Source organism: Euleptes europaea, chromosome 5 (assembly GCF_029931775.1).
Source record: "Euleptes europaea isolate rEulEur1 chromosome 5, rEulEur1.hap1, whole genome shotgun sequence".
In the NCBI taxonomy this organism is placed as follows: Eukaryota; Metazoa; Chordata; class Lepidosauria; order Squamata; family Sphaerodactylidae; genus Euleptes; species Euleptes europaea.
This window is the reverse complement of record NC_079316.1, coordinates 96,652,690-96,680,133: the sequence shown is the minus strand read 5'-3', so window position 1 is coordinate 96,680,133 and position 27,444 is coordinate 96,652,690. Positions and strand designations below refer to the sequence as shown.

The 27,444-nt window shown below is 42.4% G+C and overlaps 1 protein-coding gene across 2 annotated transcripts in view; it reads left to right on the top strand.

Moving 5' to 3' along the window:
* The window catches only part of ARID5B (AT-rich interaction domain 5B), a 237,803-nt gene that overhangs the window by 162,632 nt on the left and 47,727 nt on the right, over window positions 1-27,444 (top strand). The window contains exons 6-7 of one of the 2 annotated variants that reach the window (XM_056850125.1): window positions 14,676-14,877; window positions 18,862-18,890. In XM_056850125.1, the coding sequence (XP_056706103.1) occupies window positions 14,676-14,877; window positions 18,862-18,890 (231 nt within the window). Of the gene's footprint in view, window positions 1-14,675; window positions 14,878-18,837; window positions 18,891-27,444 lie in introns of both variants that reach the window. The other variant, XM_056850124.1, reaches the window with a different exon arrangement.

The following is a 27,444-nucleotide window of genomic DNA, read 5'->3' as shown; positions in this document are numbered from 1 at the left end:
AAAAGGTTGGTTTGCACATGTGAGATCACCACTAGGTGGCTCATTCACCTATGCAAGTTGTCACTTGTTGATGACAGCAACATCAAGTGATAACTAATTTATATGAATGAGCCATTGGACTCTTTCTAGCCATCATCTCACATCACAAAACAATGCTTTTGGGTACCAGTGAGAGGCAGGTCACATTATGATGCAGAGAAACAACCTCTAGCTAATGACTTGCCCCTCTGTGATGTTAACAGGTAGCATTAGTGCTCTTGTCATTTTGGAGTCTGGTACAGCAGGTTTCCATGTCCTCAGAAAGAGGGCCAAGGTATATATCACATGAGTCCCTCCCCCCGCCCCAGCTCACAGTCAAACACTCATCCAGGGATTCATATTCTGATTCTCAGTGCATCTTGGAGTGCTTTGAGGGGAGTAGAAAGGGGTTCTGTCTTTACTCCCATGCCATTTTCCCATGTGAAAATGGCTGTGGGAGGGCCTGTTTGCCCCTTCTTTGGGCTCCATACATCTTGGGATCATGTGATTGAGAACATGTGGAATCCACTAGGTTTCCACTAGGGAAAATGATGTGAGAGTGAAGGCAGAAGCTCCTCTTTCCCCACCCCAATGCTCTAAGCCTCACCGAGTGAAGGATGAAACCCTCATCTGCTGCCTCCTGGAACTCCAGTTCTAGTAATTTCCATTTGATCCTCATTACATGATCTTCAGTTCCTTGTGCATACATCCAACTACCAGTCATCTGATGTTTTTATAGGAATGTTTTCTGCAGTGTCTGTGTGTAATTAAGGCAGATGTTTAGGTCTATAGTTTTTTGCCTTTCCAAAATGTTTATATGTTTTTATTTAATATCGGTTACTTCTGATTAGATCTTCCTTTATCTTGTCCAAATTAGGGCTGCCACCTTTGTTTTCTAGTAGGGCTCCTGTGCTGCTAGAAATGTAGTAGTAAAACGTTCATTTACTAAGGATCTGCCTGAAAAAAGATGGCAGTGATATGAGAGCCGGAGAGCCCCGTGGCACAGAGTGGTAAAGCTGCAGTACTGCAGTCCAAACTCTGCTCACGACCTGAGTTCGATCCCGACGGAAGTTGGTTTCAGGTAGCTGGCTCAAGGTTGACTCAGCCTTCCATCCTTCCGAGGTCAGTAAAATGAGTACTCAGCTAGCTGGGGGTAAAGGGAAGATGACTGGGGAAGGCACTGGCAAACCACCCCGTAAACAAGGTCTGCCTAGAAAACGTCGGGATGTGACGTCACCCCATGGGTTAGGAATGACCCGGTGCTTGCACAGGGGACCTTTACCTTTTATATGAGAACCAGTGTGGTGTAGTAGTTAAGGAGTCGGACTAGTACCTGGGAAACTCAGGTTCAAATCCGCACTTGCACCATGGGTGCTTGCTGGGTGACCTTGGGCCAGTCACATACTCTCAACCCTGACCCTGGCTAGTATTTGGATGGGAGACCTCCAAGGAATACTAGGATCATGACACGGAGGCAGGCAATGGCAAACTACCTCACGTCTCTTGCCTTGAAAACCCTACAGGATCGCCATAAGTCATCTGTGACTTGATGGCACACACACACAAAAAATAGAATGATATCTATAGCAGGGATAATTAACTGAACGCATGCATGTAGACCAAATTCAACCCTCTCGCAAGCATCTCTTAACAAATGTTGATCAAGGTATGGGGGAAGATTTGCCTATAGTTTTCACCCATATAGGAAAAAGGGAATACAAAACTGTACGAAATAGAAGTATTCCACAGTTTTATTATTATATATCTCTTTTCTTTTTTGATTGTAATATGTAAATATTTGTATGAAATAGTTATGAGCTGTGCATATTCTCCATAACTGTGAAGTCCTTTCATGGACTCTGATCACTCATGGGTGGGTCAGTTTACAGTAAAAGGCAGATAGAGGTTCACAGGCTGGATCTATCTGGGTGACGGGATCGCTTTTGGAATCCTGAATGTATTTCCTAATCTAGACAGTCAGTTAGGAGGTGATCGCAGATAGTTTTCTAGGTATTATATTTTAAAGACAAGCAAGTGCTCCAAGAAATAATATTATTCTCTACAATTATAAGAAAATGCACTAGGAGAATGATGTGACCAGGCTCTGGAAGGGGAATTGACAAGTCTGTCTTAGATATGTTGTCATGCTTCTTGAGTTAGATTTCATTTATCTTTAGCTGTGGGTATTACCAGAGGGCATCTGTCTATCTAGCCACTTTCCCAGCCCACTAAGAGAGGAATGCAAGTCTAGTATTATTTATTTAGGTGTTTATTACCAGCTTTTGGACCCAAAGTGGCTTCCACCATGGTTCACCCCTCTTCCAATATCATCCTCACAGTAGTAATCCTGTGAGATGGAGTAGGCTGAGAGTGAGTAATTGGGTCAAGATCACCCATGACAGCGTGGGGATTTGAACTTGGATCTCCCAGATCCTCATCTGGTGCTTTAACCATTACACACTGGTCACTCTTACACTCATACAGTGCAAAGGCATGTGTGAACCTGAAATTTGCTCCTCCCTCTTGCCCAGATGAGCATGCTGGACACATTTTTTTTAAAAGAGAGTTGAAGATAATATAATGCATGTATACCTTCATCCCTTTATTGCATTTGTTTACAGGTTTACAGGTTACAAGCCTACAAAATCTGTTTCACTAGACACGATGTGAAATAAATAAATGAATCTGTACACCCCAAACAATTAGTCCTGTGGCCATGAGCTCTTTTAAAATCTGCTACTTACTACAAAACAAAAAAGTTGGCTAGTGTTCTGGATGATTTTCAGTTTTCTCCAGGTTGTATGGAACAGTATGTCTACACAAAGGCTAAACTTAACCATGATTGTCTTCAGCCATGAGTTGTAGGGACCATATAACGTGCTCATCGCATAGTTAATCTACTTCTACTTTTGAACCCATGGCCAATTTTAAAAGCTTAATACAAGAAGCAATGTTAGAAGTACACAGATGATATCTTTTGAGGTGTTCCAACCAGATACTTTGTATAGATCTCATGGGCTTGTGAATGACTTGAGTTTCATGTTTCAGAAAATGTTTTAATTATGGGGAAGAGTTCCCATTGTTGTAAATATTTCTTTGAGGTCTACTGTGTGAAGCCAATCTTAATTTCTGTGTTGATAAGGTTGAATCTGGGGATTTCTTTTGTATTCACATCGAAAGTTTTGGGAAGGTTTCAGACTTGAAGAGATCAAGCAGCTGTGCTGTAATCTATCTTACTTTTATGTGGGTAAATTTATTATAATTGTCTCCTGCCCTGTTTTCCTCTGTTGTTAACCTACTGACAACAAGTAATGGCAGAAACAAAAGTTAAAATAAAGACTTGTCATTAAATCTGCATTGGTCTTTTTGATGTGGCCTGCTATGTGCCCATAGTTGTTTGTCATACAATCTGCTGGTATCATGTTAGATGGCGATGCTGGCTTTAAAAAATCATTGTTGATGTTTGATGGCCTTTACAAACTATATAAAAAGTTATAGGACTTTCTCAGATTTCCTTCAGCAGTGAGTGCATAAAACCTCAAAGAACCTGCTGTGCAGATACCCTTCTTTTTCTGAATTTTATGAAGTATTCACAAAACAGTTCACTGCCTGCCATCCAAAACTTTCCCTTTATTAACTGCCAATAAAGTTTATCGTAAAAGTACAATATCATCTGCCTATGTTACATTAATTTATTTATATTTATGATTTCAATATTTATACTCTGCTTTTCTCCTGAATGGGGCTTACAGTATTGTTCTCACCTTCTCCATTTTATCTTTACAACAACCCTGTGAGGTAGGTTGGGCTATGTGACTGAACCAAGGTTTCCATATGTGACTGGCCTGAGGCTTCAGCAACCTTCCATGACAGATCAGGAATTCAAACCTAGGCCTCCCAAATCCTAGTCCTACACTCTAACCTAGTCCTACACTGTACCACACCGGGTGTATGTTTGGTTGTTGCTTTGGCCATTTGTCTTTGCACACATGCACGTACCCGTTAAGGTGTACTTCATTCCCTGAAAACCTCCTGGGAGATCTTGGTTAATATGCAACCACCTTTAGATGTAAGGCTGGCTCTGACTTAGGTGAAGGGTCTTCTTGGTAGTAGTGCCATGTTTTAGGACTCCTGAGGTCCACATTGCCCATTCTCTTTGAATCTGTAGTGATTTGATAAATAATATTTTAGTTTGTTTGCTTCATAAGCCTCTGGAAACCATGTGAGAAAAATAAATCAGTGTGTTCAATTTATCGTTTGTATGTTATTTGTATTGGTTTCCTCGTTATTTAATTGTTACTTCTTATGTGTCTAGTAACCTGCCTTTGGTTCACTTAGTTAGAGAAAGAGAGGATAGAAACCGAATGTATAATAAATAGCATAATTAATTAGCTAAGATACTGGAAGTGTTTAAATAAGTAGTGTGATTCATTAACCAAGATGTCGAAAGCTGTCATTGTGTGAAAAGCTCTTTAAGCTATTAGGACTCCAGTTTTCATTCAGCTAGTTTACCTTTATCTGTGAGCAAATAATTGTATGGACTTTATTACCGAGCATACAAAAGCGTTTGGTTTCAATAGTGCTGAATAAATTCCAGCTGGGGTAGTCTTTTAAGTGACTGAATTATAGTGCTGTATTTTATTATCCCAAGTCTCAGCTGTAGTGCTTGGGGATCTCAGACACTAGTAAGACAAATTTGTTGCTGTTATCAATGAGTTTTGCTCTTCCCAATATGGCCTTGGGTTATGCTTTCAGGAAAACAGTGGGGAATAGATCAGGCTAGGAGAAAATGGGTTTTGTAAGACTAAGATTTCTATTTTTACTGCACAGGGAAGAATCGCATGACTTGTTCATGGCCAGGTTCCATAAGGAAAATGCAGTGTAAGCTTAATTAAATTGTAATTGCATTCACATTAGTATATGTGACCCATCTCATAAGGTTCAGTTTAGCTAACAACAATAAATTATACAATAAACATAATATGCTTGTATTTTTTATGAATCTGGCAGACAGTTAACTAAACTTCAAGAGCATGTTGCTTCTGTTCTGCACTATTTTGTCCTCATTTCTGCAAAATACTGAGTAAGTCCAATAATTCATGAAACTCACTACTGGCAACTCTCACTGGTTGTCCCAGACCAGAATCTCCTTGTGTGTTACATGCTGTCAAGTGGACCCTATGAATTAATGACCTCCAAAATGTCCTGTCATTAATAGCCTTGCTCAAGCCTTGCAAACTGAAAGCTGTGGCTTCCTTTATTGAGTCAATCCATCTCATGTTAGGTCTTCCTTCTTTCTACTGCCTTCAACTTTTTCTAGGCTAATTGTCTTTTCCAGTGACTTTTATCTTCTCATGATGTGATTAAAGTACAATAGCCTCAGTTAAGTCATTTTAGCTTGTAGACAGGCATCTCCTCACTACCCCATTATATGGAAGAGTCTAACTAGGGACGCCAGGGACCCTCTGCAAGTGATGTAGGAGCTCTATCACTGAGCTACGGCTTCTCCTTTTGAGCAGTAGCAGCTCTTTCTGAGCTGTGTCCCAGGCTTCTCTGTAGTCCTTACTGTTGATTTTAGTGAGAAGTCCTTCCAAGTAAGTGTATTTAGGATTGCTAGTGGATCTCCTCTACATGGTAGTTTCATGAGGGGGAGATAAATCTTGTTTGAATCCATTCCTCAGTTAACTGCAGCTATAATGAAAACAATTAAAGCAAGGATCTGAGGCCTGCTTTGGCAACTGTCTACCAGATATATGGACCTAACTGCTCTATAGTGAATGTGGCCAAGAAGGGGCCTTCTTAATTTTCATGCTTGGTATCACTGTCCAACTCTTGATGCCTTCCAGCTACCACAAAGCCCAAGCAGGCCAAACCATGCATATCTGGATATCAATCTGAATCCAAGAAGATTCCATGTCGAGGAATAAGAACTCTGGGCTACATTCTGACCATTGCTGGTATAAATAGCAAACGTATTAGCATTAGTGGCTGAATGTGGAACATTTACTAGCGTAATCTAAACCAGAACCAATCTTTTCCTCCCTCCCACTCCTGGCTCCCCAAGTCCAAGTTATTCATTTGTCACAGAGGCAGATCCTATTGTCTTTTCCCACGGTGGTAAGTTTCTGTGAGGCTTGCCCCTGGCAATACAGTAAAAAAGCACTGGTGTTGTGTTAAAGAAATGTCAGGTCCAAAAAGATGCAACCTGATCCTGTCCATGGTTACTCAGAAGTCAGTTCGACTGCATTCAGTAAGACCTACTACTACCAGATGTGTGCATTAGATTGTGTCATTACTCTATTGACCATTTTATATTCCTGGACAACCTGGCATCACTGCTATTAAGGGGAAGAACTGAACATCCTTTTCTTCTCATATGTTCTGTTTGGGTTGCTCCTTCATTTGTTGTACAGAATAACTTGCCTTGACATTGATTTGCTTTCATACATGCCTTTTCCTTTCTCCTAATTTACTGTGAATGTATTTAAGGTATTTGTGTATATTGATGTTTGTATTGACCCATCTGAAATACACAGCTGGATGTAGCAGGAGAGGGGTTTTTTTTGGTAACAAGAGAAGTAAAAAAGAAAAAGAAAAAAGCCTGGTAGATCAAAACCTTGTTCCATGTTTGGAGGACAGTAATTTATAAAACATAGATGCCAAAAACTGTTCTTGAAAATAGCTTTTGTTTGGCATCAAAGCCCACACAATGGAATACAAATTTTGACTTAAAAACGCTGTGTATAACTTTCAAGATAACAGTACTAGCAAGCCCCCCTCCAATGAGATTGTCCTTTGTGCGAGAAGGGCTGGTTAAGTAAAGAGTCCAGTAGAGGGAATTCTGTGCATTGCGTATGACACCACTGTGCTTTTAAAAATGCCTTGTCAATGAGTGTCCCTCGGATTGCACAACTGACACAATTTCACTACATCAAAATTATTGCTGTATCTGATAGTAAACTGGCCGGCATCTGTATGGGTAATGAAAGCAGCCCTAAGGGGCCACCCGCTCACAAGGCAGTGGCCTCTTCATTTTCAAGGGACCTCTCCAGGTATTCAGAAAAACATAGCTTTGTAAATTAGCCAGAATAAATAAGCCTGATGGCAGCTGAAAATGCTCCAGAAGGGCTGCTAAGCATTAAAGGGGAAAATGGGGCAAGGAGAAATTGGCCTGTTCAGTCACCTGAGAGCTCCTAGTTTCTTGGCCAGGGAGAATTTACAAATAGGCCCCCCCACTGGTTTCCAGCTGTGTGGGTAACAAAAGCTTTACCCACAGATAGGGGTCAGTACTTACTTGAGGGAGCTGTCCAGGTATGCAGAATAATGTGACTTTGTAAATTATGCAGCTGAAAGGGTACCCCTTCCCACACACCCAACTCCAGAAAACCCAGCCTAATGCGGACTAATTATGCTCCAAGATTATGGAGTGTTGTGAGCCGCTGAGAATCAGTTGAAGAGGAAAAGAGGGGAAGTGAAATCAGTTTGTTCAAGCCCCTAAAACCGAATCCTAAAGGGGGAGATTTTGAAGGGCGGGATTTTCAAATTCCCCCTTGCATGCACACCATGGTTCTCTTCAAAGAACCAGCTAAGACTATTGCTTTAAGGGTCCAGCAATCTAGTGATATTTTATTGCTTTTTTTAAAAAAAATGACCAGATTGCAGGGGAGATAGTGAAAAAACTCCTGTGCTGTCTACTTCTGGTCAATTTCATGGTCGCAGGGCTTTCTGATCATAGCACCAAGGCTGACTAAAAGAGCCTGGCTGTGTGCAGACAGATTCCTCAGCGGTCAGTCGCTAATCTTGCATTTTTTTTTTAAAGGAGCCAGGAAGCCCTAGGTGGAGAAGAGGGTGAAGGTGGGAGGGGGGCATGGAATCAATTGGGGATTTGGGTGTGGTGGGTGTCAATGGGCGACAGAAAACCCCCGAATGGAGCATATCCTCACATTGAGGAAAGCCGATTCAGAATCGGCTTGAGAAAAAACTTTGCAGTTAAAGTGCTCATAGAAAAGCTGAGGAAAAATCAAAGCTACTTTAGGGGGCAAAACACATGTGGAAAAGGGGGGGGAAGGTCAAAGTAGCTTGCGGCTAAAACCAACAAAAACCACAAATGCAGAATAGCTCCAAGACTGTGGGGGATGTGACGGACAAAGAGCTTCCACAATAAAATGGTACTATACTCAATATCTGCAGAGCAGTCTATGTCTTCCAACTGAGCAAATCCTTAACTCCCATATTGCTTTGGATGAGTGCTCCTCTTATTGCTATAACTGCTCCTCTTATTGCTATGCAGCTATAAAAAAGGTCATTACAGCTTGAGATATTTACCAAATATCTGTTTCCCCAAAACTGACAAAAGTATTTACAGAAAGGAGACTCCAGAAGATGGTACTTGCTAATTAGAGGGCAGGTATCAGCACTTGCCAATTGAGGATAGTGTATGTGTCAAAGTGAAGATTTAGCTTGTTAGAAACTGTTTTGGCCACTTTGATTCTTGCCTTTACCATGTGCCTAAATGCACTGCATAGACACAGCATGATGTATCTCTCTTATTTTCTATCTCAGGTTAATATGAATATGTACCTCAACAAGTTGGCCTCTTTACAATTGCAGCAAAGAAAATCCATTCCAGTTGTTTGGAGAAGTAGTAATGCTCCATAAATATTTTAAACTTTTTAAGATAAAGTGCTTTGATATTGGTTTTTAAAGAATAGGGATTATATTTATATGTTATTTTAACTGAAGCTTGCATGTTAAATGTGAAACATGAATACGCGTAGTAGGACTTTTCATCTTTTTGTAATGGCCTTTGCCTACAGCAATAAAAATTTTTGTGTGTGGCAGCTTGATTTATATAAATTTGTTTTTTCATGGTTTCTAAATTGGTTGCTTGATTCTGTCTTTGGCAGAATAAACAATAGTCTTGGAGTATCTTAAATCTAACAAAATGTATTCCAATGTGTGCTTTCATGTATTTATTTACTTCATTTATCTGCCACTTTTCTCCCCAATGTATGCCACTTTGAGTGCCCAACACTCTCCCATTCCTCATTTTATCCTCACAACAACCCTGTGAGGTAGGTTAGACTGTGTGTGTGACTGGCCCAGGGTCACCCAGCAAGCTTCCATAGCATATTGGGGATTAGAACCTGGATTTCCTAGATTCTATGCTGACACTCCAACCACTACTACAGCATGCTGGCTCTCAGCAGGAACTTGCGTAGCTTATCAGATTCTTGTTGGCAGAGAGACTCCTTCAGTTTTTTGGACCTTTGGCAATATTTGCTCACACAGTTATTGTCACGTTATTTGGCATAATCATGAGGACTAGTCATTTCCTCTTAAAAATAAATATAAACAATGTTTGGCTCTGTGTGTCATAATTGTAACCATGCAGGTTTGTAAATACTCTGACATCAATTAATATACCCATCAGCTCCTCCTGGCTCCCTGTCCAGTTTTAACACTAGCAGCTCATGCCTCGCCCCAAGACATTGAAACTGGATACTTTGTTTATAGAAACCTGGCTCTTGTTCAGAGCATATGAAGGAAATTTTCCCACTAGGTTATACAATAATCAAAGGTCATTTTTACATAGCAATGATTGAGGAAAAACAACAACATGTGTCTAAAATAGATCATGTAACACTCTCGATCCACTCTTGGATATTATTTTATTACCAGTAATGATACAAAAAATTGATTGTGCATTTCAAAACAGCATGACTAGCTAATAAATTTATTTTTAAAAATTAATATTCATAATATGTTGCAGGGGCTTGACATTCAATTAGTCTGATTTGATGGAAGGTTTTATACAAGAAGATATTTAGTATTATGCCATGTTTCTCTTTTTTTAAAAGAGACAGAATTAACATGATTCCATTGTGTTTCCTCTACTAAAGGTTGAATAAACCTAAATTAATCAGGAAGATAGTGTCCTTCATTAGAAATCATGATTAGGTGTGGCTTAAATGCTGATGATGCAATGCTGGTAAGTTTTAGTAAAATGAGTACATGCTCAATTATTCCCTGATATAGATATAGTTCAGAACAAATTATATTCCAGAAAATATTTAATTATATGATGGGGCTAAGGCTGTATTTCTACAGCTTTAGCCCAGTCTCATTAGATCTCAGGAGCTAAACAAGGTCAGCCCTGGTTAGTACTTGGATGGAAGACCACCAAAGAAGTTCACAGTGCCTACACAGAGGCAGGCAACAGCAAACCACCTCTGTTCATCTCTTGCCTTGAAAAAGCTACAGGGTCACCATAGGTCAGCTGGAACTTGATGGTACTTTCCACCACCAAAGGGGTATGGGATTCGGAGATGGAACTTAATAATATGCCTCACCAGTGTCTGGAGAAAGTGGCAGATTCCAGCTATGTCCTGCTTGTCAGCCCTTTTATATCAGCCCTATCAACATGGCCCTACCCTACATCTTCATGATCCCACTCTTTCTGCTTCCTGGTGTGATGTGGGAATGTAATGAAACCTTGGTCAAAGGATTTTATCTGTATCGACAAGCAAAACGGTAGGTAGAGTGTGCGAAGGGAAGGGTCTCCCTAGATCATTATCAGTAAGAGCCAATACTTCCAGTATTTGTAGCAGTGCCCTCCAGTACTCTGCAGCACCTTGCTGCTGAAGCATCCCCAAGCATAGCAATTGACTTTTCCATCTCTACCACCATGGATGGTTTTATTTGTCATTTGTACTCTGTCTTTTTCACTGACATTCGAGGCGGATTACACAGTGTAAGGCAATGCAAAACAGCAGGATGGGACATTCAATAAACAACACAATGGGATTTGGATTGCAGAAACCTGAAACCAAGCAGAAATCTGAAACAGAGCTGGAACAAAGCATAAGCAGTAACGTGACACACTAAATGATGCAGAAGCAAGAATGTATGGTGCACTGTAGTATAATCCACAGTTCATCTGCGTGGCTTCTATGCAGTCCCACATTGGGACTGAGCAGGCCACCCACGGATAAGATGTGTCAGCTTCTAGCAAAATCGAAAGTGAGAGTGTTCCCCCTCCCCTCGGGGCATGCAGCCTTCCCGCCCAGCGGTCACATGACCCAGGGGGAGGGAGCACTCTCCCCTCCAGTTCTCTTTCTGCCGCCACGGAGAGAGAATGTGTCTATAGCTTCTCTTCTACTGTTATTACTGAATGGAATCTAAGAAGGCTCCGCTTTTCAATCAATCTCATTCTTGTGGCACCAAAATGCGAAGACTTATTGCCACAAGGTTTGCCTTCTTTGCCTGAGGGAACAGCACATTCATTCCACCCTCAGAGCACTGAAGGCTCGTACTGATCGTCTGAAACTCTTCGTCTGGACGCCGGAGAAGGCACTTCTAAAAAGGCTTGGCCCTGCAGGGCAGACTTCTGCGGAGCCCGAGAAGAAACCTCAGGACGCTCGGCAGGACGCTGGAGGTACGTCTAAGCGTGCTAAATCCTCCCTTCGGTCATCAAGACATCCAAGTCGATCATTCTACCAGCCCAGTCCCTTGCCCCGGCTCCTTCAGACCATCGTCAATCTCCGCCAAAGTTGCCTCGACGCCATCAGTCGAACTCTCCTCACCAGCGAGGGCCTCGACGTCATTCGATATTGAACCTCCCGCGGCGCAGAGCGCCTTCGACCTCCTTGGCAGTGAGGGCCTCGATGCCTTCGGGCGTCAAACTTCCCTCGGCGCAGAGCGCCTTCGACCTCCTCGGCAGTGAGGGCCTCAATGCCTTCGGGCGTTGAACTTCCCTCGGCACAGAGCGCCATTCAACTCCGTCAGTGAGGGCCTCGATGTCTTCGGGCGTCGAACTTCCCTCAGTACAGAGCGCCTCAGGGTCGGTCTTCCTCAAAGTCTCCTTGGTGCCGATCAGGGTCGTCATCACCTCATCGGCGGTTGTCGACGTCTCCTTGAATCACCTGACTCCACCGATTGTTCTGGAGGACTCGCCTCCTCATGATTCCCTGGTATATCCCTCTGTTATAATTCAGGGCGGATCACAGGGTAACCGGCAGTTCCGCACGCAGTTCCTGACGCAACAGTACAGCAATGCCATCACTGGGCCCGAGGGTCGCTGTCGGCGTCATTACGCCAAATCCTCCCAGTCCGCAGGCGGAGGTGTCGGCGCTGATTCAGACATCCATGTCATCTTGATGCCTACGCTCTCGGCGCCTAAGGCCTTACCAATCCAGTTCGTCATTTGTCGACCTTTTACTCTGGGTCCAGGCGGCGTAGAGGGACCCGTCATAGCAAAGACTCCCCCTGGAGATTCTCCCAACCAAGGTCTCCTTCTACATTAAAGGATATGGTCCATTCTGAGTCCAACGTGACGGCTACTCAGGTCTCTGACTCAGAATTCTGCACCTCGCAACCCTCACCTGGGACATTGTGGGGGATACTAAATCACATTCCCCTCGGGGTGATGTGAGATTATATGTTGAATTGATCCGTCTGGCTAAGGTGCTAATATATATTCCCTCCCTGACGTCTCGGATAACGACCATCATGGGTATATTGCATTCCTCAGAGGCAAGTCCTGCGGCCCTTCCAATGATTACAAGCATTTGGAGGTTGTCGATTCTAATCAGACCAAGCTAATCTTTCGTTCCCTCTTCACCAAAAGAGTTGAGAACCTTTACAAGATCCATCGTGAGGACACTGATTTCCGTACCAGTAGCCTGTCCCAGTAGCCTGTCCCAGCATCTATGCTTTACTATCTTGAGAACCCAATTAACATCAGTGATGGACATCGTATACTGTAATGACGAGACCATTGGACTGTGAAACGCACTTGAGCATCTAATTACGCCTGCTTAGATTTGTAGGGCGGTTGAGAGATGGGCTAGGACCTTTCCTGGTTTAGGTGTGCCCAAAAGCTTCCTCTCCTGCTGGGCAGAAATGAGATTGGAGGGGGAAGGTACCATGGTACCTGTATAGGCGGGATGGTTGAGACTGGCTGCAAAAGTATCTTGGCTATAAGCTGGCACAGTGGGGGCGATGCCCAAAGACTTAGCGGTTATCCTTCCTGAGATGATCAAGAAGGCATCATCTAATCGCTGAAGAGCAAGGTGCCCTCAAAGGGTGGGTTCCTAATACGCGACGGAGGTGCCCTCAAGGGCAAGGTCCTAGATACACGACCGAGTGTCATACAGAGGGTTGGACTAGCTAAGTCATGCATGCCTCCGAAGGACTATGGACGAGGCCATGACCTTGCTGGAAGGGTCTGCAACATGACGCGCCACAATAAACTGCTGTCAGTCGAGGGTCATGTTTATGCTCAGAGCAGTTTAGTCTGATGGGCGTTGATTCTCTGGTAGGATACTAATTTGGGATGGATTCCATCCCAGAAGGCATATTAGTATCTTGCCGACCCCTTCTTCCGATACGGAGGGGGCTCTGTTACAAGAACCTTGTTTGCAGGGAAAACATTAAAATGTTATTGCTGTAGTGACTGCCGTAGGGGGCACCGAGCTTCCCAGCAGACCCTGTCCAGGTGGATTGCCTCAACCATTAGACTGTCTTATGAGAGAGCACATGTGGACTGCCCAGACATGATCAAGGCGCACTCCACAAGGGCTTACGCTGCCTCCGTCGCCTGTTCATCTAAAATTGACCTCCGAGACATCTGTCGAGCGGCGACGTCATGAAGCACTATGCGGTCGTTGTGGGACGTGCCATCTTGTAGTCATGGGTTTGGTGACTGTCCCACACCCACCATCCAGGGAACCATGCTTGCTACTCTCCCAATGTGGGACTGCATAGAAGCCACGCAGATGAAAACAGAGTTTCACTTACCTGTAACTGTTGTTCATCTGGTGGATCTTCTATGCAGTAACACATCCCTCCTTCCTTCCCCACTGTGGGACCTCTCCGCAATCATGTGGTTATTGGTTCCGTGGCGGCAGGTTGGAGAACTGGAGGGGAGAGTGCTCCCTCCCCCTGGGTCATGTGACCGCTGGGCGGGAAGGCTGCATGCCCCGAGGGGAGGGGGAGCACTCTCACTTTCGATTTTGCTAGAAGCTGACCAATCTTATCTGTGGCTGGCCTGCGCCTGCGCAGTCCCAATGTGGGACTGCATAGAAGATCTACCAGATGAACAACAGTTACAGGTAAGTGAAACTCTGTTTTCCAATCTCTTTACCAAAGTGGCTTTATGAACCATTTTGTTACAGTACATGAAATATTCACTTTTATAAGAAAAATGCACTCAGAAGTGCCGTTGGCTGTGAGACTAAATATGCTTGCTCTCTGGGGTGATCCCAAGCTATTGAGGTCAAACCTGCCCATACCAGCATAGGTCAAGAATGGATTCTATTTCTTGGTCATGCTAAAGTGTGAAGGAATGCTGGGATAGTGGAGTGGAATGTGAGCAGGTAAGGATCGTTAGTGCATCCAACAAGGGGTGTTTGCTTATAATAAAAGCATGGTGCAAACCTAGTGTGTGTTCTCTTTGCACTGTAAACCTTTATTGACCATTTGCCAATGTAGTGACTAAAACTAAAATAACCTTAAAAATGATTCTGCTTGATCTTCATAGCACCGAGGAAGTGAGGGCGTGATAGGGCAGAAGGGGGTGTATCTCTTCAGTGGGAACAGAAGGTGGATCAGGTTAGCTTTTGAGATCTAATTTGGCATCTCCTCTTTTCTTCCAGGTAAAATGTGAAGCTAAATTGCCTTTGTCCAAAACCAAAAATAACAGCAACTGCAGAAAGGGCTCAAGTGAGGATAAATCAAAGGTTTCTGTAGGAGAAGAATGCAGAACGGATGAACAGGCATTCCTTGTGGCACTTTATAAATACATGAAAGAAAGAAAAACACCAATTGAACGAATACCCTATCTAGGTTTTAAGCAGAGTAAGTAGAATCTTCATTGTGTGTTTTTGGGTGGGTGGGGCTGTTTACATTCTAGAACAGCTTGGATTTTTGAGTTTCATTGGCTTGATGGGGGTAGAACAACTTTGTGGCCTGCAATGGCTGCTCCCTCTTCCTCTCATTTGTACCATACACCATAGAAAATCAGTGGCCATTATCCAATGGATTATTTAGATACGGCCAAGCGTTCAGGCATGCCTAATTGAGATTTTGGGCATTTTTCTCTCTTCCCTTCCCTGTGCCATTAAGCAAACTACTTTTGAAACACTTTTACCATTACTTTTGCTATTAGAGAAGCACAACCCAAAAACCACATTAAGGCACACAGAGATCTATGCCTGATTCTGTGGATCCTGGCCAATTTAAAAAAATATAATAGGAAAAAAACACCCACATTTCTGGGACTATTTGATGTTTACAGTTCATTATCACTGTGTATATATATCTACCCAGCCATTTTCTATCCCAATTTTTTAGTGTCTCTTGATTGGGATTGCAGCTTTTCCTTTTGGGCAATTGCTGGTAGATAAATTTATGGTAACCCACTGTTGGTGACCCAGCAATAGGCAGGTTTAAAAGGTTCCTGTTATTTCTCTCTGGTGGAACTGCAGTTAATGTCTTTCCTTGAATTAATAATATGGTGTACTTTTATTGTAGGCAGATGTTCCTTGTTGGAGAGGAAAAGCCCCCAACAAATATTAAAGACAGATATTTAAAGTGGTTATCAAGTCATTTTTATAGTGTTTGGAGATCCTATTAAGAACTGCTTTGGAGTGTCACAGCAATCATTGGTAGAGACTCTGTAATTGTGATTAAATCCGGCTAAAAATTCTACAAGGACAGAATAATCACAAACTATAAAAGCTCAGTTTTTTTGGTAGTCTGAAAGGTACTTAAATTATTCTTAAGGGAGGATGCCTTACTTGGAAATATTGCTTTCTGGAACTGATCTCCTCCGATTAAAGCCGTGTGCTATTTTGATGAAGAATGTCAAACCTGTATGTTTTACATAACAATTTACATACCTAACAGCAATTGACACTGATTGCAATAGACCTCTAGCAGCCATTAGAAACTTATATAACTCCAAAATGATTACAATGTTTGCCTGGAAAACCGGCTGCTTGAAATAGAAGTAAAATTAATGTACTATGAACAGGCTTGTTACATTATTCATTTGTTTCCGATTAAATCAAGGCCTAAAGAAAGCTCTCGATAGCCCAAGGAGTAGAGTTCAGTGAGGCTTTTTGTTTAGAACGTTTTGTGATGAAAAAAATATGTGTTAGGTTTTTTCTCTCTTGTATGAATGTCCTTAACAAAGAGACCCACTTAAAAGATAGACACCCCACCCGTTACACACACTGAATCTCAATTATCCAGTGTCCAAATGAGATCATTCTGCAACATATGGCTGAAATAAACTGCCTTGTTTGATATATCTCATGTACCTAGTCCTGCAAGTTTTTAAAAAACTACTTGATTATTTCAACAAGACTATTCAAAAGAGTAACTGAGCTGTGCATATGATGGCCAAGATTACTCATCATGTTTGTCTACATTTCTAAATATTGAGTCGGGAGAACCAGTTTAGACACTGCCATTCCTCTACTGGTGAATAAATACAGTATTCTTTGCTGCGCTATCTAGCTCAATAATGAGCACTAGTCACTGGGGAACACCCATAATTTATGTCATATTGTAGAGGCAATTCATGCAGGACAATTTGTCCGAAGTTTTTTACAGGGTTGTAGAATATGGGCTTGGCAAGGCAATATGAAGGGAGAGAAAAATGCAGGTGAACCTGTTTTTACTATGTACTTCAGACTTCTCATTATAGAATACCATAAAGGTGGTTTGAGAATTGGCGCCTTCCACCATGAATTTATAATTTAGATTTTATAAGGCAATCTAATTAAAGTAAAACACAGACATACACAACATAAAAAAAATAAATCATCATAACTTATAGACACCCTCTGTCATACACACATATATAATAATGTCTTTGAAATGAATATATGTTATTACTTCCATCACTGAAATTCCTGTTGGCAACAAATGGCTTCCAAATTGTGTGAAAGGACTGGATGTTCACATTTCTCTATCACATGTATATGAGAGATCCATGTTTCCCATATCTATGATGAGCCAAGTTTTTCGGCAGCCATTCTGATATGTGCTTGCAAATCAAAACTCTGTAGGCATCCCATTCACTTCATTAGACATTCATTTCAGCATCCAGAGAAATTAAAAGGTTTCAAACAGTCATGCCCATGGTCACTATCCCTGCCATACTAAGCAGAGTTAAACCCTTCTAAGCCAACTGAAGTGGCACTGCTAATCTTTCAACATTTGTCATCTTTCAACATTTTTGCCTCCATGACTATAAGTGTGCACTTTTTGTAAATAGTGTTGGAAATCTCAAGAATCTGATGGAGGCACTGAGTCCTGTCCTTGAAGCTAAATGTTGAGAGCTGTAGAAAGACAACCATAACCACTTTGTGTTTTTCCCCCCAGTTCCACTTCTCCAGGCTATATGGGTTGCCAAGGAACTACTTTGGCCAAACCTACCCAAGCCTGCCAATATTGCAGTGATTTTATGTTGCTTTGAGCTTTTCAAAATTCTGGCATTGTTATTGGATGGGCTAGCTCAGTGTTTTTTTATATTCTGTTCCTAGAGGACTGTGGTGTTCCTTGAAAGCTTATGAGGTTAATCAGAAGACTGATGAACCCTGGTGGAGAATACTTTCTTCCGAGGACCACTTTCCCACCCGTTATTGAACTTTGACAGAAATGTTCAGCTATGGGGGTGTATTTTAGGATCACTCTCAGTATGGGATCATGGTGAGGTCTACAGCACCTTAGGTGAATTGAGTATACACTTAAACCCCACAGAGTTCTGAAATCCACAGAGGCCCCAAAGCTTGGGGACTTGTCAGAAGATATTGGTGTGTGAATAGTTCCTGTAGATATAAATCTTGCAAGACACCAGCTTGAAAAAGTAGGTTCCTTGCATTTTCAGCAATGCATTCACATACTCCATCCAATAGTATGGCAAATCAATCATTCATTATGAAGGCCCAAGATCTGGAAGGCAATATGTGGAAGTGTGGATAACACTGGCCTGTTTCTGCCTACTGGTGCACTCCAAGCTAAGTACACAATTGTTTGTGTGAAACCGGCTTCCATATGTGCATGTGGAGCCAGTCTGACTGCACCAGCAACTTGTCTGGTTGCTTAGGTTGCTTATTTTTAGGGGTGCCAATGAAGTGGTGTGGCGTCCAAGAAGTGCACCCCATGATCCGTTCCAATGGCGCAGGGAGTGCTGCACAGCGACTCTTGAACTGATGATTGCTACCCCGGCCCATCTTTCTCAATGCTGGCTGCTTGTGTGAAGAAAATAGCTGCTCCAGGTGTAGAATCCCGTTCCTTCATACAGAAGAGGATCTCTGCATCCCAGACAAAGTCTCTTATCTGAGTGGGAGTAAATAGTTGTTTAATCAATGACTGCGTTGTGTCTACTGCTAAATTAACCAGATCACATTTTAAAAAGAATACTCTTTTACTAATATGCTAGTTTTATATAGGAACATATAAATGTTTAATTTGTTAAAAAAATTTATTTATTTTATTTTAAGGGTTGTCAATTTATGCTCTGTAATCCTCTCTCATATACCTGTAGCTATATTTGAACAGAATGTTTCCCTTGTGATTACTTTAAAAAAAAGGAATGATATATTACACATTCTGAAAGCCAATGTTTGTTCTTTGAATTATATAAATGTTATTTGCAGAGTGTGGGTTTTTCCCCTACACTTTTTTTGAGGATGTGATCGTTATCTTTTGCTTCATTTTAAAAGAAAAAAACTGTTTGATTTGTATTTCTTTGAAATATGTTGGTTAATGCAATGCTTATCTTAATACTTATTGTCCCTCTAACAGTTAACCTTTGGACTATGTTTCAAGCTGCTCAAAAACTGGGAGGATATGAAACAGTAAGTGTTTAACTTAAATGGAAAAAAATGTTCAATCTAACTTTCTCCTGTTTTGTTTTGCTTTTTAAAAATATATGCTCATAGAGGAAACAAACATGCAGGACACAGACATGCCCTGTGCAGGCTTATTGGGCCTTTTTAAAAATTTTTGAAAGAACCCCAACTAGTTCCAAGTTTGGCAAAACTGTAAACTTGTAAAAAAAAACACACACACACACAACAAAAAGTCTAAGTGGAAAACATATGTAACTCTTCTCTGTCAAGGAAATTGGTTGGGTCTGTAATTTTTTCCCATGTTGAGAAAGGGCTATTCTTGTACAACAAGCAAAGATTGCATAAAGCAAAATTTCACTTGGCACAGTCCCTGACATCTGTTCATATTGAATACGGGAAATGTATCAAATGCTTTCAAAAGTAATCAGCATAGTCCATTAAGGAATAGCATGGTGAAGTATCTTTTCTCTAGTTTGCATGCTAAAAGATCTTTATTACACAAGGGTCACTGACACATAAACAGGATGTTATCCAAAATATAAAGTCAGAGAGAGAGAGAGAGACATTCTGATGCTTTTTATCAGCTAACCATATCTGACACAGCCACTTTATTTATAGCTCATGGGGAAATTTGATGGTTGTGGGTTTTACAGCATGTATTCCAAACCAGTAAAATACCAGAGTAACAAACTGTGATTAAGATCTTGAAATGAGAAGAAAGGGCAGCATTAATGTGGCACACAGAGATGGCATCCATAATAAATCCTATTTGGCATCGGACAGTCGTCAATGAAAATATTTGCTTTGCCCATGATGGTCAGATTATGTTGGGCATTTCCTGCCACAGATGAATTAAGAAATATATGTAGATATAGTTGTTTATTTGTTACTTTATTCATCAAGTATAAATCTAGACTACATCCATACTAGAATGAAGTGACGAAGAAAAACACTAATGCTAAATTAACTTCAGCGCAAATGTAATCACCTTGGTAATTGTCTCATGCAAGTTATTTTTCTAATACCCATACTGTTAAATGATACAACTGTGGTTGATATAGTTGAGATAATTAAGGAAATAGTGATTATGTGTAAGTATTTGTTAGTGCATCCTTCATTCCTATGCTTGCCAAGGGTTACCAACCTCCAAATAGTTCCTGGAGTTCTCCCAAAATTATGACTGATCTCCAGAACACAGAGATCAATTCCCTTGCAGAAAACAGCAGTTTCAGGCTTCATGGCATTGTATCCTTGCTGAGTTCCCTCCCCTCCCCAAACTCTGCCCTCTCCAGGTTCCACTCCCAAATCTCCAGGAATTTCCCTACCCAGCATTGGCAATTCTACTATTATACCCAACTAAGATCAGTCAGTTAGATCAAATGAACTGTGAACATAGTAAGATCACAAAATGCATTCAGGAACTAAAGATTCTACTTCCTGTCTACTGGGTGGGAATCGCCCTAAGTTTCCAGTTCTTCTCTTGCCTTGCTGGGGAAAGCATTGTCGCAGCCGACCTGCTGTGAACTGTAGCTAGCTGTTCCTTAGGACTTACTCTATATATATCTTATTGTCTACCTATGTACATCTAACTACAATCTATTCCTAATTTCCTCACCTCTCTGGCTCTAAGACATTTCTCTCTCTGACTTGATGTTTGTCTCTGGAGACTCTCTCTTGAGACCTAAGATGGCCACCGCATCAGATCAAGCCACAGACCCTAAAATGGCTGCCGATCTCATCCGCCGTGAATAAGAGGAGCTGCTGTTGGACGCCGATCATGATTTGGCTTTAAAATGAGCCCCTAACTTGGCACCCTCTGTCAGCTGCTCCTGCGGACTCTCAGAGAGAGAGCCCGGGAAGAATATAGGCAGCTCTGCAAAGAAGCATGGGCTGGACACGCAGAAGAAAAAAGGTGCAAAAAGAAAGCTTAACAGCATGCCAAACCCCTCTGCTGCTGCTATGGCCCCTGATGGCTCCTTAGCCACCCAGCAGGCCTGCAGACATCAACCTCCATTGGCTGAGAAGGTGCCAATGAGAAGTTATAAAAGTAAAAGTACCAGCAGATATGTCATAACTGGTGCCATGTAATAACATAAGATTAAACAACGAAAGTAATTCAAGAAATCTTAAACCCAGCTTACTGGTGACCAAATCCTTTGAAATTCTATCCAAAAGACAGGCCTGCTCAGTGGTCTGTGCATTTATGCCCTGTCGAGTCTCGGATAGACCGGGCCCAGTTCTTGCATTAAAATCACCACATAAAATAATTTGGGCATTGGGATAACATAGAGTCAGAGATTCTAGTGTGGCGGCCAAAAGATCCCAAGGATTGCTCTTGTCTTGTGACACAGAATGTCTGGGTGGGATATATACATTTATACACAAAAGGCTTCCGAAGTGAAGACCCTTAATTAGTAAGGTCTGAATACAATTTGGACAATTGTTTTCTAGAATCTGTACGTCAACCTTTGGATCTACAGTAATAAAGACCACCAGGATTCCACTAGCCCTCCTTTTGAGTGAGATTTTACCTCTGGTGTTACAAAAGCCTGGTAGCCCTGAAGGGTTAGGAATTCTGCCTCTTGAATCCAGGTTTCCTGAAGACATGAAATATCAAATCTGTGTAAAAAAGTTTTTAAAAGTCAAGATCCTAAAATTTGTTTCTCAAACCTCCCAAATTCCAAGATAGGAGATTTAATTGTCATTCAAAGCTGATTATTTTATTCAGTTCACCCTCTGAGTCCAGAAAGACACATCCCTTTTTAGAAGCAGCCACACAAGAAGATGAGGTTAAAATGCCTTTTTCAGGCCGTGTAGATGCATGAGACGTTTCCTGCTCCAACCTCTTATGATAACATTTGGATGGATCTTCTTTATTATTCCTTGAGTTCTCATGACTGGTTGCTATAGGTAATAGTGGAGTTGGATCAGAAAAATGTACAAGCATGGATATGTCATGTGCCACTAATGCTGGAGCATTTGGCTGGAGGGTGTTATTAACGGGGAAGATGAGAAGGAAGAAGGGGAATTTGTCTCAAATGAGGAGTTTCTACAAGTGCAGCAGCAGCAGCAGCCCAGACTGTTTTCTGCTGAGGACCATCAATTCCTGTTAGCCAAGGCTCTTTTTGCCTTAGACTTATCTGATGAGCCTGATGAGTCAGAAGAGATTAAATCCAAGGCTAAGTGTAAAGGCATTAAGGACTATTTCCCTCAATGTGACCCACAAATAACAAAGGTGCCCCTTCCAGAATATATTAAAAGGGTAATTAGATCAGAATGGGATGAGCCCATCTTCAGTTGTCATTTCCCTACCAATACCAAAAAGCTATGTGAGATGGATCCATACATGATGGAGATGCTGGAGCTGCCGGTGGTAGATTCCCCTGTAACAGCCTTACAGTCTTCTGATCTTTTGTTAGAGGATGGTGTGGGGTCCATAAGGGACCAGTTAGATAGGAAAATGGAGTTCCTTTCTAGAAAGGTCCATTAGGCTTCCACTTTAGCCATTCAAGCCAACGTTACTGCAGCTATAATAGCTAGGGCTTCGATAGCATGGACTATGAAATTCAGCTGCTCCCAGAGGCAGACAAAAGGGTCTTAGAGAGGCTGTCAGGGGTGTTAAAAGCATCAGCTTTTTTGGCTGATGCATCTTTAGACGCCCTCATTTTCTTAGCATATTCTGTAGCATCTAATGCTGCCATTAGGAGGGCCTTATGGCTCAGAGCCTGGCAGGCAGATTTTAAATCTAAAACTATCCTGCTTGCTTACCCCTTCAAGGGCAAAAAAATGTTTGGAGATAGATTAGACAAGATGCTAGATGACACCAAGGACAAAAGGCACATGTTTCCAAGGCACAGGAGGAACAACAGACCTAATCAAACTTCCCAGTCCTTTTGATCATTCCACACAATATCTAGAGTTCATCAGGAACAGAGATGCCCCTCGTGGCCAAACTCAAGAGCTTCCTTTTGACGTTTCAACCGTCCCTGTCAACCCCAAGCCTTCCGAGGGGACAGAGCTAAGAAAATTACCAAGAACACCAAACAGTGATGCCAGGACACAGATGGCGGGGGAAGATTACAACAGCTTGTCCCTCAGTGGATCCACTCCCACCCAGATGCCTGGGTCCTTCAACTCATCCAGTAGGATTACCTGTTAGAATTCCTTCACAAGCCCTCAAACCGATTCATACCATCCGCAACGCCCTGACACAAAGGCAAACAGGAGAGTGGTCCCTCAGTTCTGCAGTGTTCCAGGCCCTGGTCGATCGAATGGGCCTACCAACCGTGGACCTGTTTGCTTCTTACCAGAACACTCAACTGCCCAGATTCTTTTCCTGGTTCTTCCACCCGAATGCAGAGAACATGGATGCCCTCCTATCTCCATGGCCATCGGGGAGATATGCCTTCCCCCCATTACCAATCCTTCCGAAAGTCATCAGGAAGATCTGGAGCAATAAGGCAGATGTAGTTCTCATCACACCGGACTGGCCATGCAGACCCGTGGTATCCAGCCCTCCTGGAGTTGTCCCAGGGTCAACCTTGGCATCTTCTACCCTCCCAATACCTCCTTCACCATGGTCCCATCCTACATCCAGATCCAGGCTGGTTCAAGTTGACCACCTGGAGATTGAAAGGAGCAGCCTCTTAGCCCTCGGCCTTTCAGACAATGTGATGAACACCATACTGGAGGCCAGACGTCCCTCCACTGGAAGGATCTACGGATAAACTTGGAAGACGTTTGTCCTCTGGTGCAAATGGAAGTTGGTATGTCCAACAGCTCCTACTCTTCTGCAGCCTTCCTCCAGGACAGAGTTCACCAAAAAGAGCTTCCACTCTTCGCAAGCAAGCCGTGACTATTTCAACAGTCTGTCCAACCTTAGAAGGGGTAGCCCTCTCCACCCATCCCCAGGTAAAGGCAAGATGCCCTTCTACCTCAGAGCAGAAAGGACCTTCTCAGTAAGTATTCAAAGGGGTGGCTCAATCTACTCCTCCCATGGTTCATCATTTTCCCATCTGGAGTCTCAACACAGTTCTTGTGGCTCTTACCAAATCTCCATTTGAGCCCCTGAGGAATGTCCCCTTAAGATTTGCCAGGATGAAAACATTCCTGACGGTCATCGCTTCTGCTAGACGTGTTTCAGAATTGGGAGACCTTTCCATCAGGAAGGGCCTCTATGTCTTCCACAAAGACAAGGTGGTCCTGAGACCTGATCCCACCTTTGTTCCAAAAATCAACTCCCAATTTCACAGACAACAGGAGCTGCATCTCCCGTCCTTTCGTTCCAGCCCATCCACTCCCAAGGAGAGAGAATGGCATTCCCTTGATCTGTGCAGAGTGCTATGAATATACATAAGAAGGACAACGCATATCAGAAAATCAGACTTCCTGTTTATTTCCATTTCTTCACCCAACATGGGTCAAAGGATGTCCAGGATGCCACTGAGCAATACCATTTGGTTGTGCATCGTAGAAGCCTACAGAACAAGGGGTCTAGCCATCCCTGTAGGCATCACTGCCCATTCCTTATGCAGCGTGGCCACTACAGCCGCCTTTGACAGTCATCGGTTGATGACATCTGTAAAGCCGCCACTTGGTTGACCGAATCTACATATATCCGGCATTATTGTATCAACTTTTATGCGTCCATTGATGTGATTTTCTGAAGGCACATATTACAGCTCGTTGTGGAGGAGGATGAAGACTAGTCCCACCAAAATACATATGGCTCTTGAACATCCCAAGCTTCAAGATGCCCTTCCATCGGAGTGGGAAAGGATCCTTGAATACTTAGCGAGAAGGTCCTTTCTGCTCTGAGGTAGAAGGGCATCTTGCCCACCCGAAGAGAATTAGTCTCCATACTCGTGGGTGGCAGAGCCAATGCCCAATACTCTCTAGTTTCTTAAATGCCTAATACAGCCAAGTATCATGTATCACTGTTGAAGCGGACCCCAAAGGCTTCTTCCTTCTCAGTCCCACTGTTGTTACCAGTTTCCTCTTGTTTACTGCAGTTCACTGTTGTCTATTCTTACTTAGTTGAACGTTGTTTCTAAACCTGTTGTGAATGTTACACCTGTCTCTCCTTAGCTCTTTGTAGTAGAACTGGAAGCTTAGGGTGATTTATGCCCAGGAGACAGGAAGTAGAATCTTTAGTTCCTACCTCCCCTAGCAGTGGACAAGAATCACCCAAGCTTCAAGATGCCCTTAAACCTCAGAGCAGAAGGGACCTTCTCAGTAAGTATTCAGGGATCCTTTCTCCTGTGCCTCTCAAGAAGCTGCTTCTAAGGGTTGGGGGTGGGTTGCAAATGGAGTGGGATCATTCTCAAGGGCTGCAGATACAGTGGAAATCATCAGAAATTACCATCTTGTATGAGCTCTTTTTCAAGTGGAGAAAGAGTTCACAAAAGTGTGAGGTGATATTTCTGCTGATTCCATTGTGTTGCAGCTTCCTGATACTATGTCCCACTGTCTCCCAACTATCAAGAGCCACTGGGCGCCTCCAAGGGGCTGCAAGGGGGAAGAAGATACCTGGGAACCAGACCCTATGGAATGTGTAATTAAGTATTTGTAGGGTCACAGTGCAACTCTCATACCCTACTAAAGTCAGTAGGTTTAGAAGGGGGTAACAGTGATTGAGTTGCACTGTTAATGTGTTGTAACCTTTAGCTCAGTAGAGTTACACTTAAAATTTGAGCGGCAACTAACAGGTCATGCAACCATACAGTTAAGAAAACATACAGTGCAATCTGAAGCAAAGTTACATCCATGGTTTGGTCTGATGCTTGAATGGACAAGCCATAGTTATAGCCACCATTTCACCTCCAGGAGCTGTTGTATTATCAGCGGGACTAAACTTATGAAAGCTGAGTCAATGGAAAATGAAAGCCCTCCTTGAGCAAGAGTCTGCAGCTACTGTCTTAAATGTTTTTTTTTTAGATTAATTGATTTATTTAAACCTTTGTTTACTAAAGAAATCCCCTCAAGCTTGCATGCTTTATACAAACAAAATTATTGGTTTAACCGCGAGTGTAGACTACTCAAACGAGCAATAACCAGGAAACATAGAGAATTCAGAAGAAACAATACTATTTAAGTATTGAAGGAATTGTTAACTATTAAAAAGAACTACAAGGACTTGGTAAACTGGAGGAAAAAAGAGGCCCTATATAAAAATTGGAGGAGCTTGATTACAGCTATAAACAACAATGATAATTCAACCTTCTGGTGGACTGTGAATTCTTTAAGTAATGGTTATGCCAGAGTCCCCGCATGTATCCCGTCATCGGTCTGGGTAGCTTATTTCAAGAGCCTCTTCTCCTACTCTGTGGAAAACCAGGGACTTATACCTGTAGCACCTTCTATTCTGTTGAATTCCTGGCCAGATGTGTCTCCTAAGGAAATTAAACCGCTCATTGATCGCCTACGCTCAGGCAAAGCCCCAGGTCCTGATCTAATTCCCTACGAACTTTTTAAAGTCAACAGCGAATGGTGGGCCGACATTCTTGCTCCTGTATTTACACAAATTAATCCATCAGGAGCCATTCCAAAATCTTGGAGACATACTATTATCGTCCCAATCTTTAAAAAGGGTCAGCGCTCTGACCCAAGCTGTTATCGTCCAATCAGCCTTTTGTCTTGCTTAGGCAAATTGTATTCCTCCTACTTATTAAAGAGGCTGTTGGACTGGGTTGAGAGTAATGACATCCTTGGCTGGGAACAGATTGGCTTTAGAAGGGGTTGGTCTTTCACGGACCAGTGTTTAGTGCTCTCCCATCTAGCCGAGAAATATTCCTCCCCCCGAAATTGCACCCTTTACGTGGGTTTTATGGATCTTAAGGGAGCTTTTGATACCATCCCGAGGGAGAGGCTATGGTTGAAACTAGTTGAAACTATCACATCCTACTATGGATAGGAGGTTACTATGGCTTATTCAGCAATTTCATACTGACCTCACAGCTCAGGTTCGCTGTGGCAACCAAGGAGAACTAACCGAGCCCTTTGAACTGGTCAAGGGAGTTAGACAAGGTTGCCTCCTTGCTCCTCTCTTGTTTAATCTATACCTGAATGATATGGCAATCAATTTCTCAGAGTTTTGCCACCCCCCAAAGCTTGCAAGTCATCCCATCCCAATTCTACTCTATGCTGACGATGCAGTTCTCCTGTTCCGCACAAGAATTGGTTTGAAAAGGTCTTTGCAAACTTTTTCTGAGTACTGCTCTAGGGAAGGTCTTAAAATAAACCATCATAAATCTAAGATTATGATCTTCACTAAGAGGAGAAAATTGCCTCTTTTTCGCTGGGTATTAGATGGCTTTGAGGTTGACCAAATCAAGGAGTTTGTTTACCTTGGCATTCTGATTTCCCATAACCTAAATTGGAATGCCCATCAAAAAGCAGTATCCAGCAAAATTAAACCTGGGGTTGGTGCTGTTGTCAACTTTTTTCACACCAAAGGTGGCAAATATATTCCAGGGGCTATTCAGGTTTTTAACCTGAAAATTACCCCAATTATCCTCTTCGGTGTTGCCATCTGGATAACAGTCATCCATGAATCTATAGA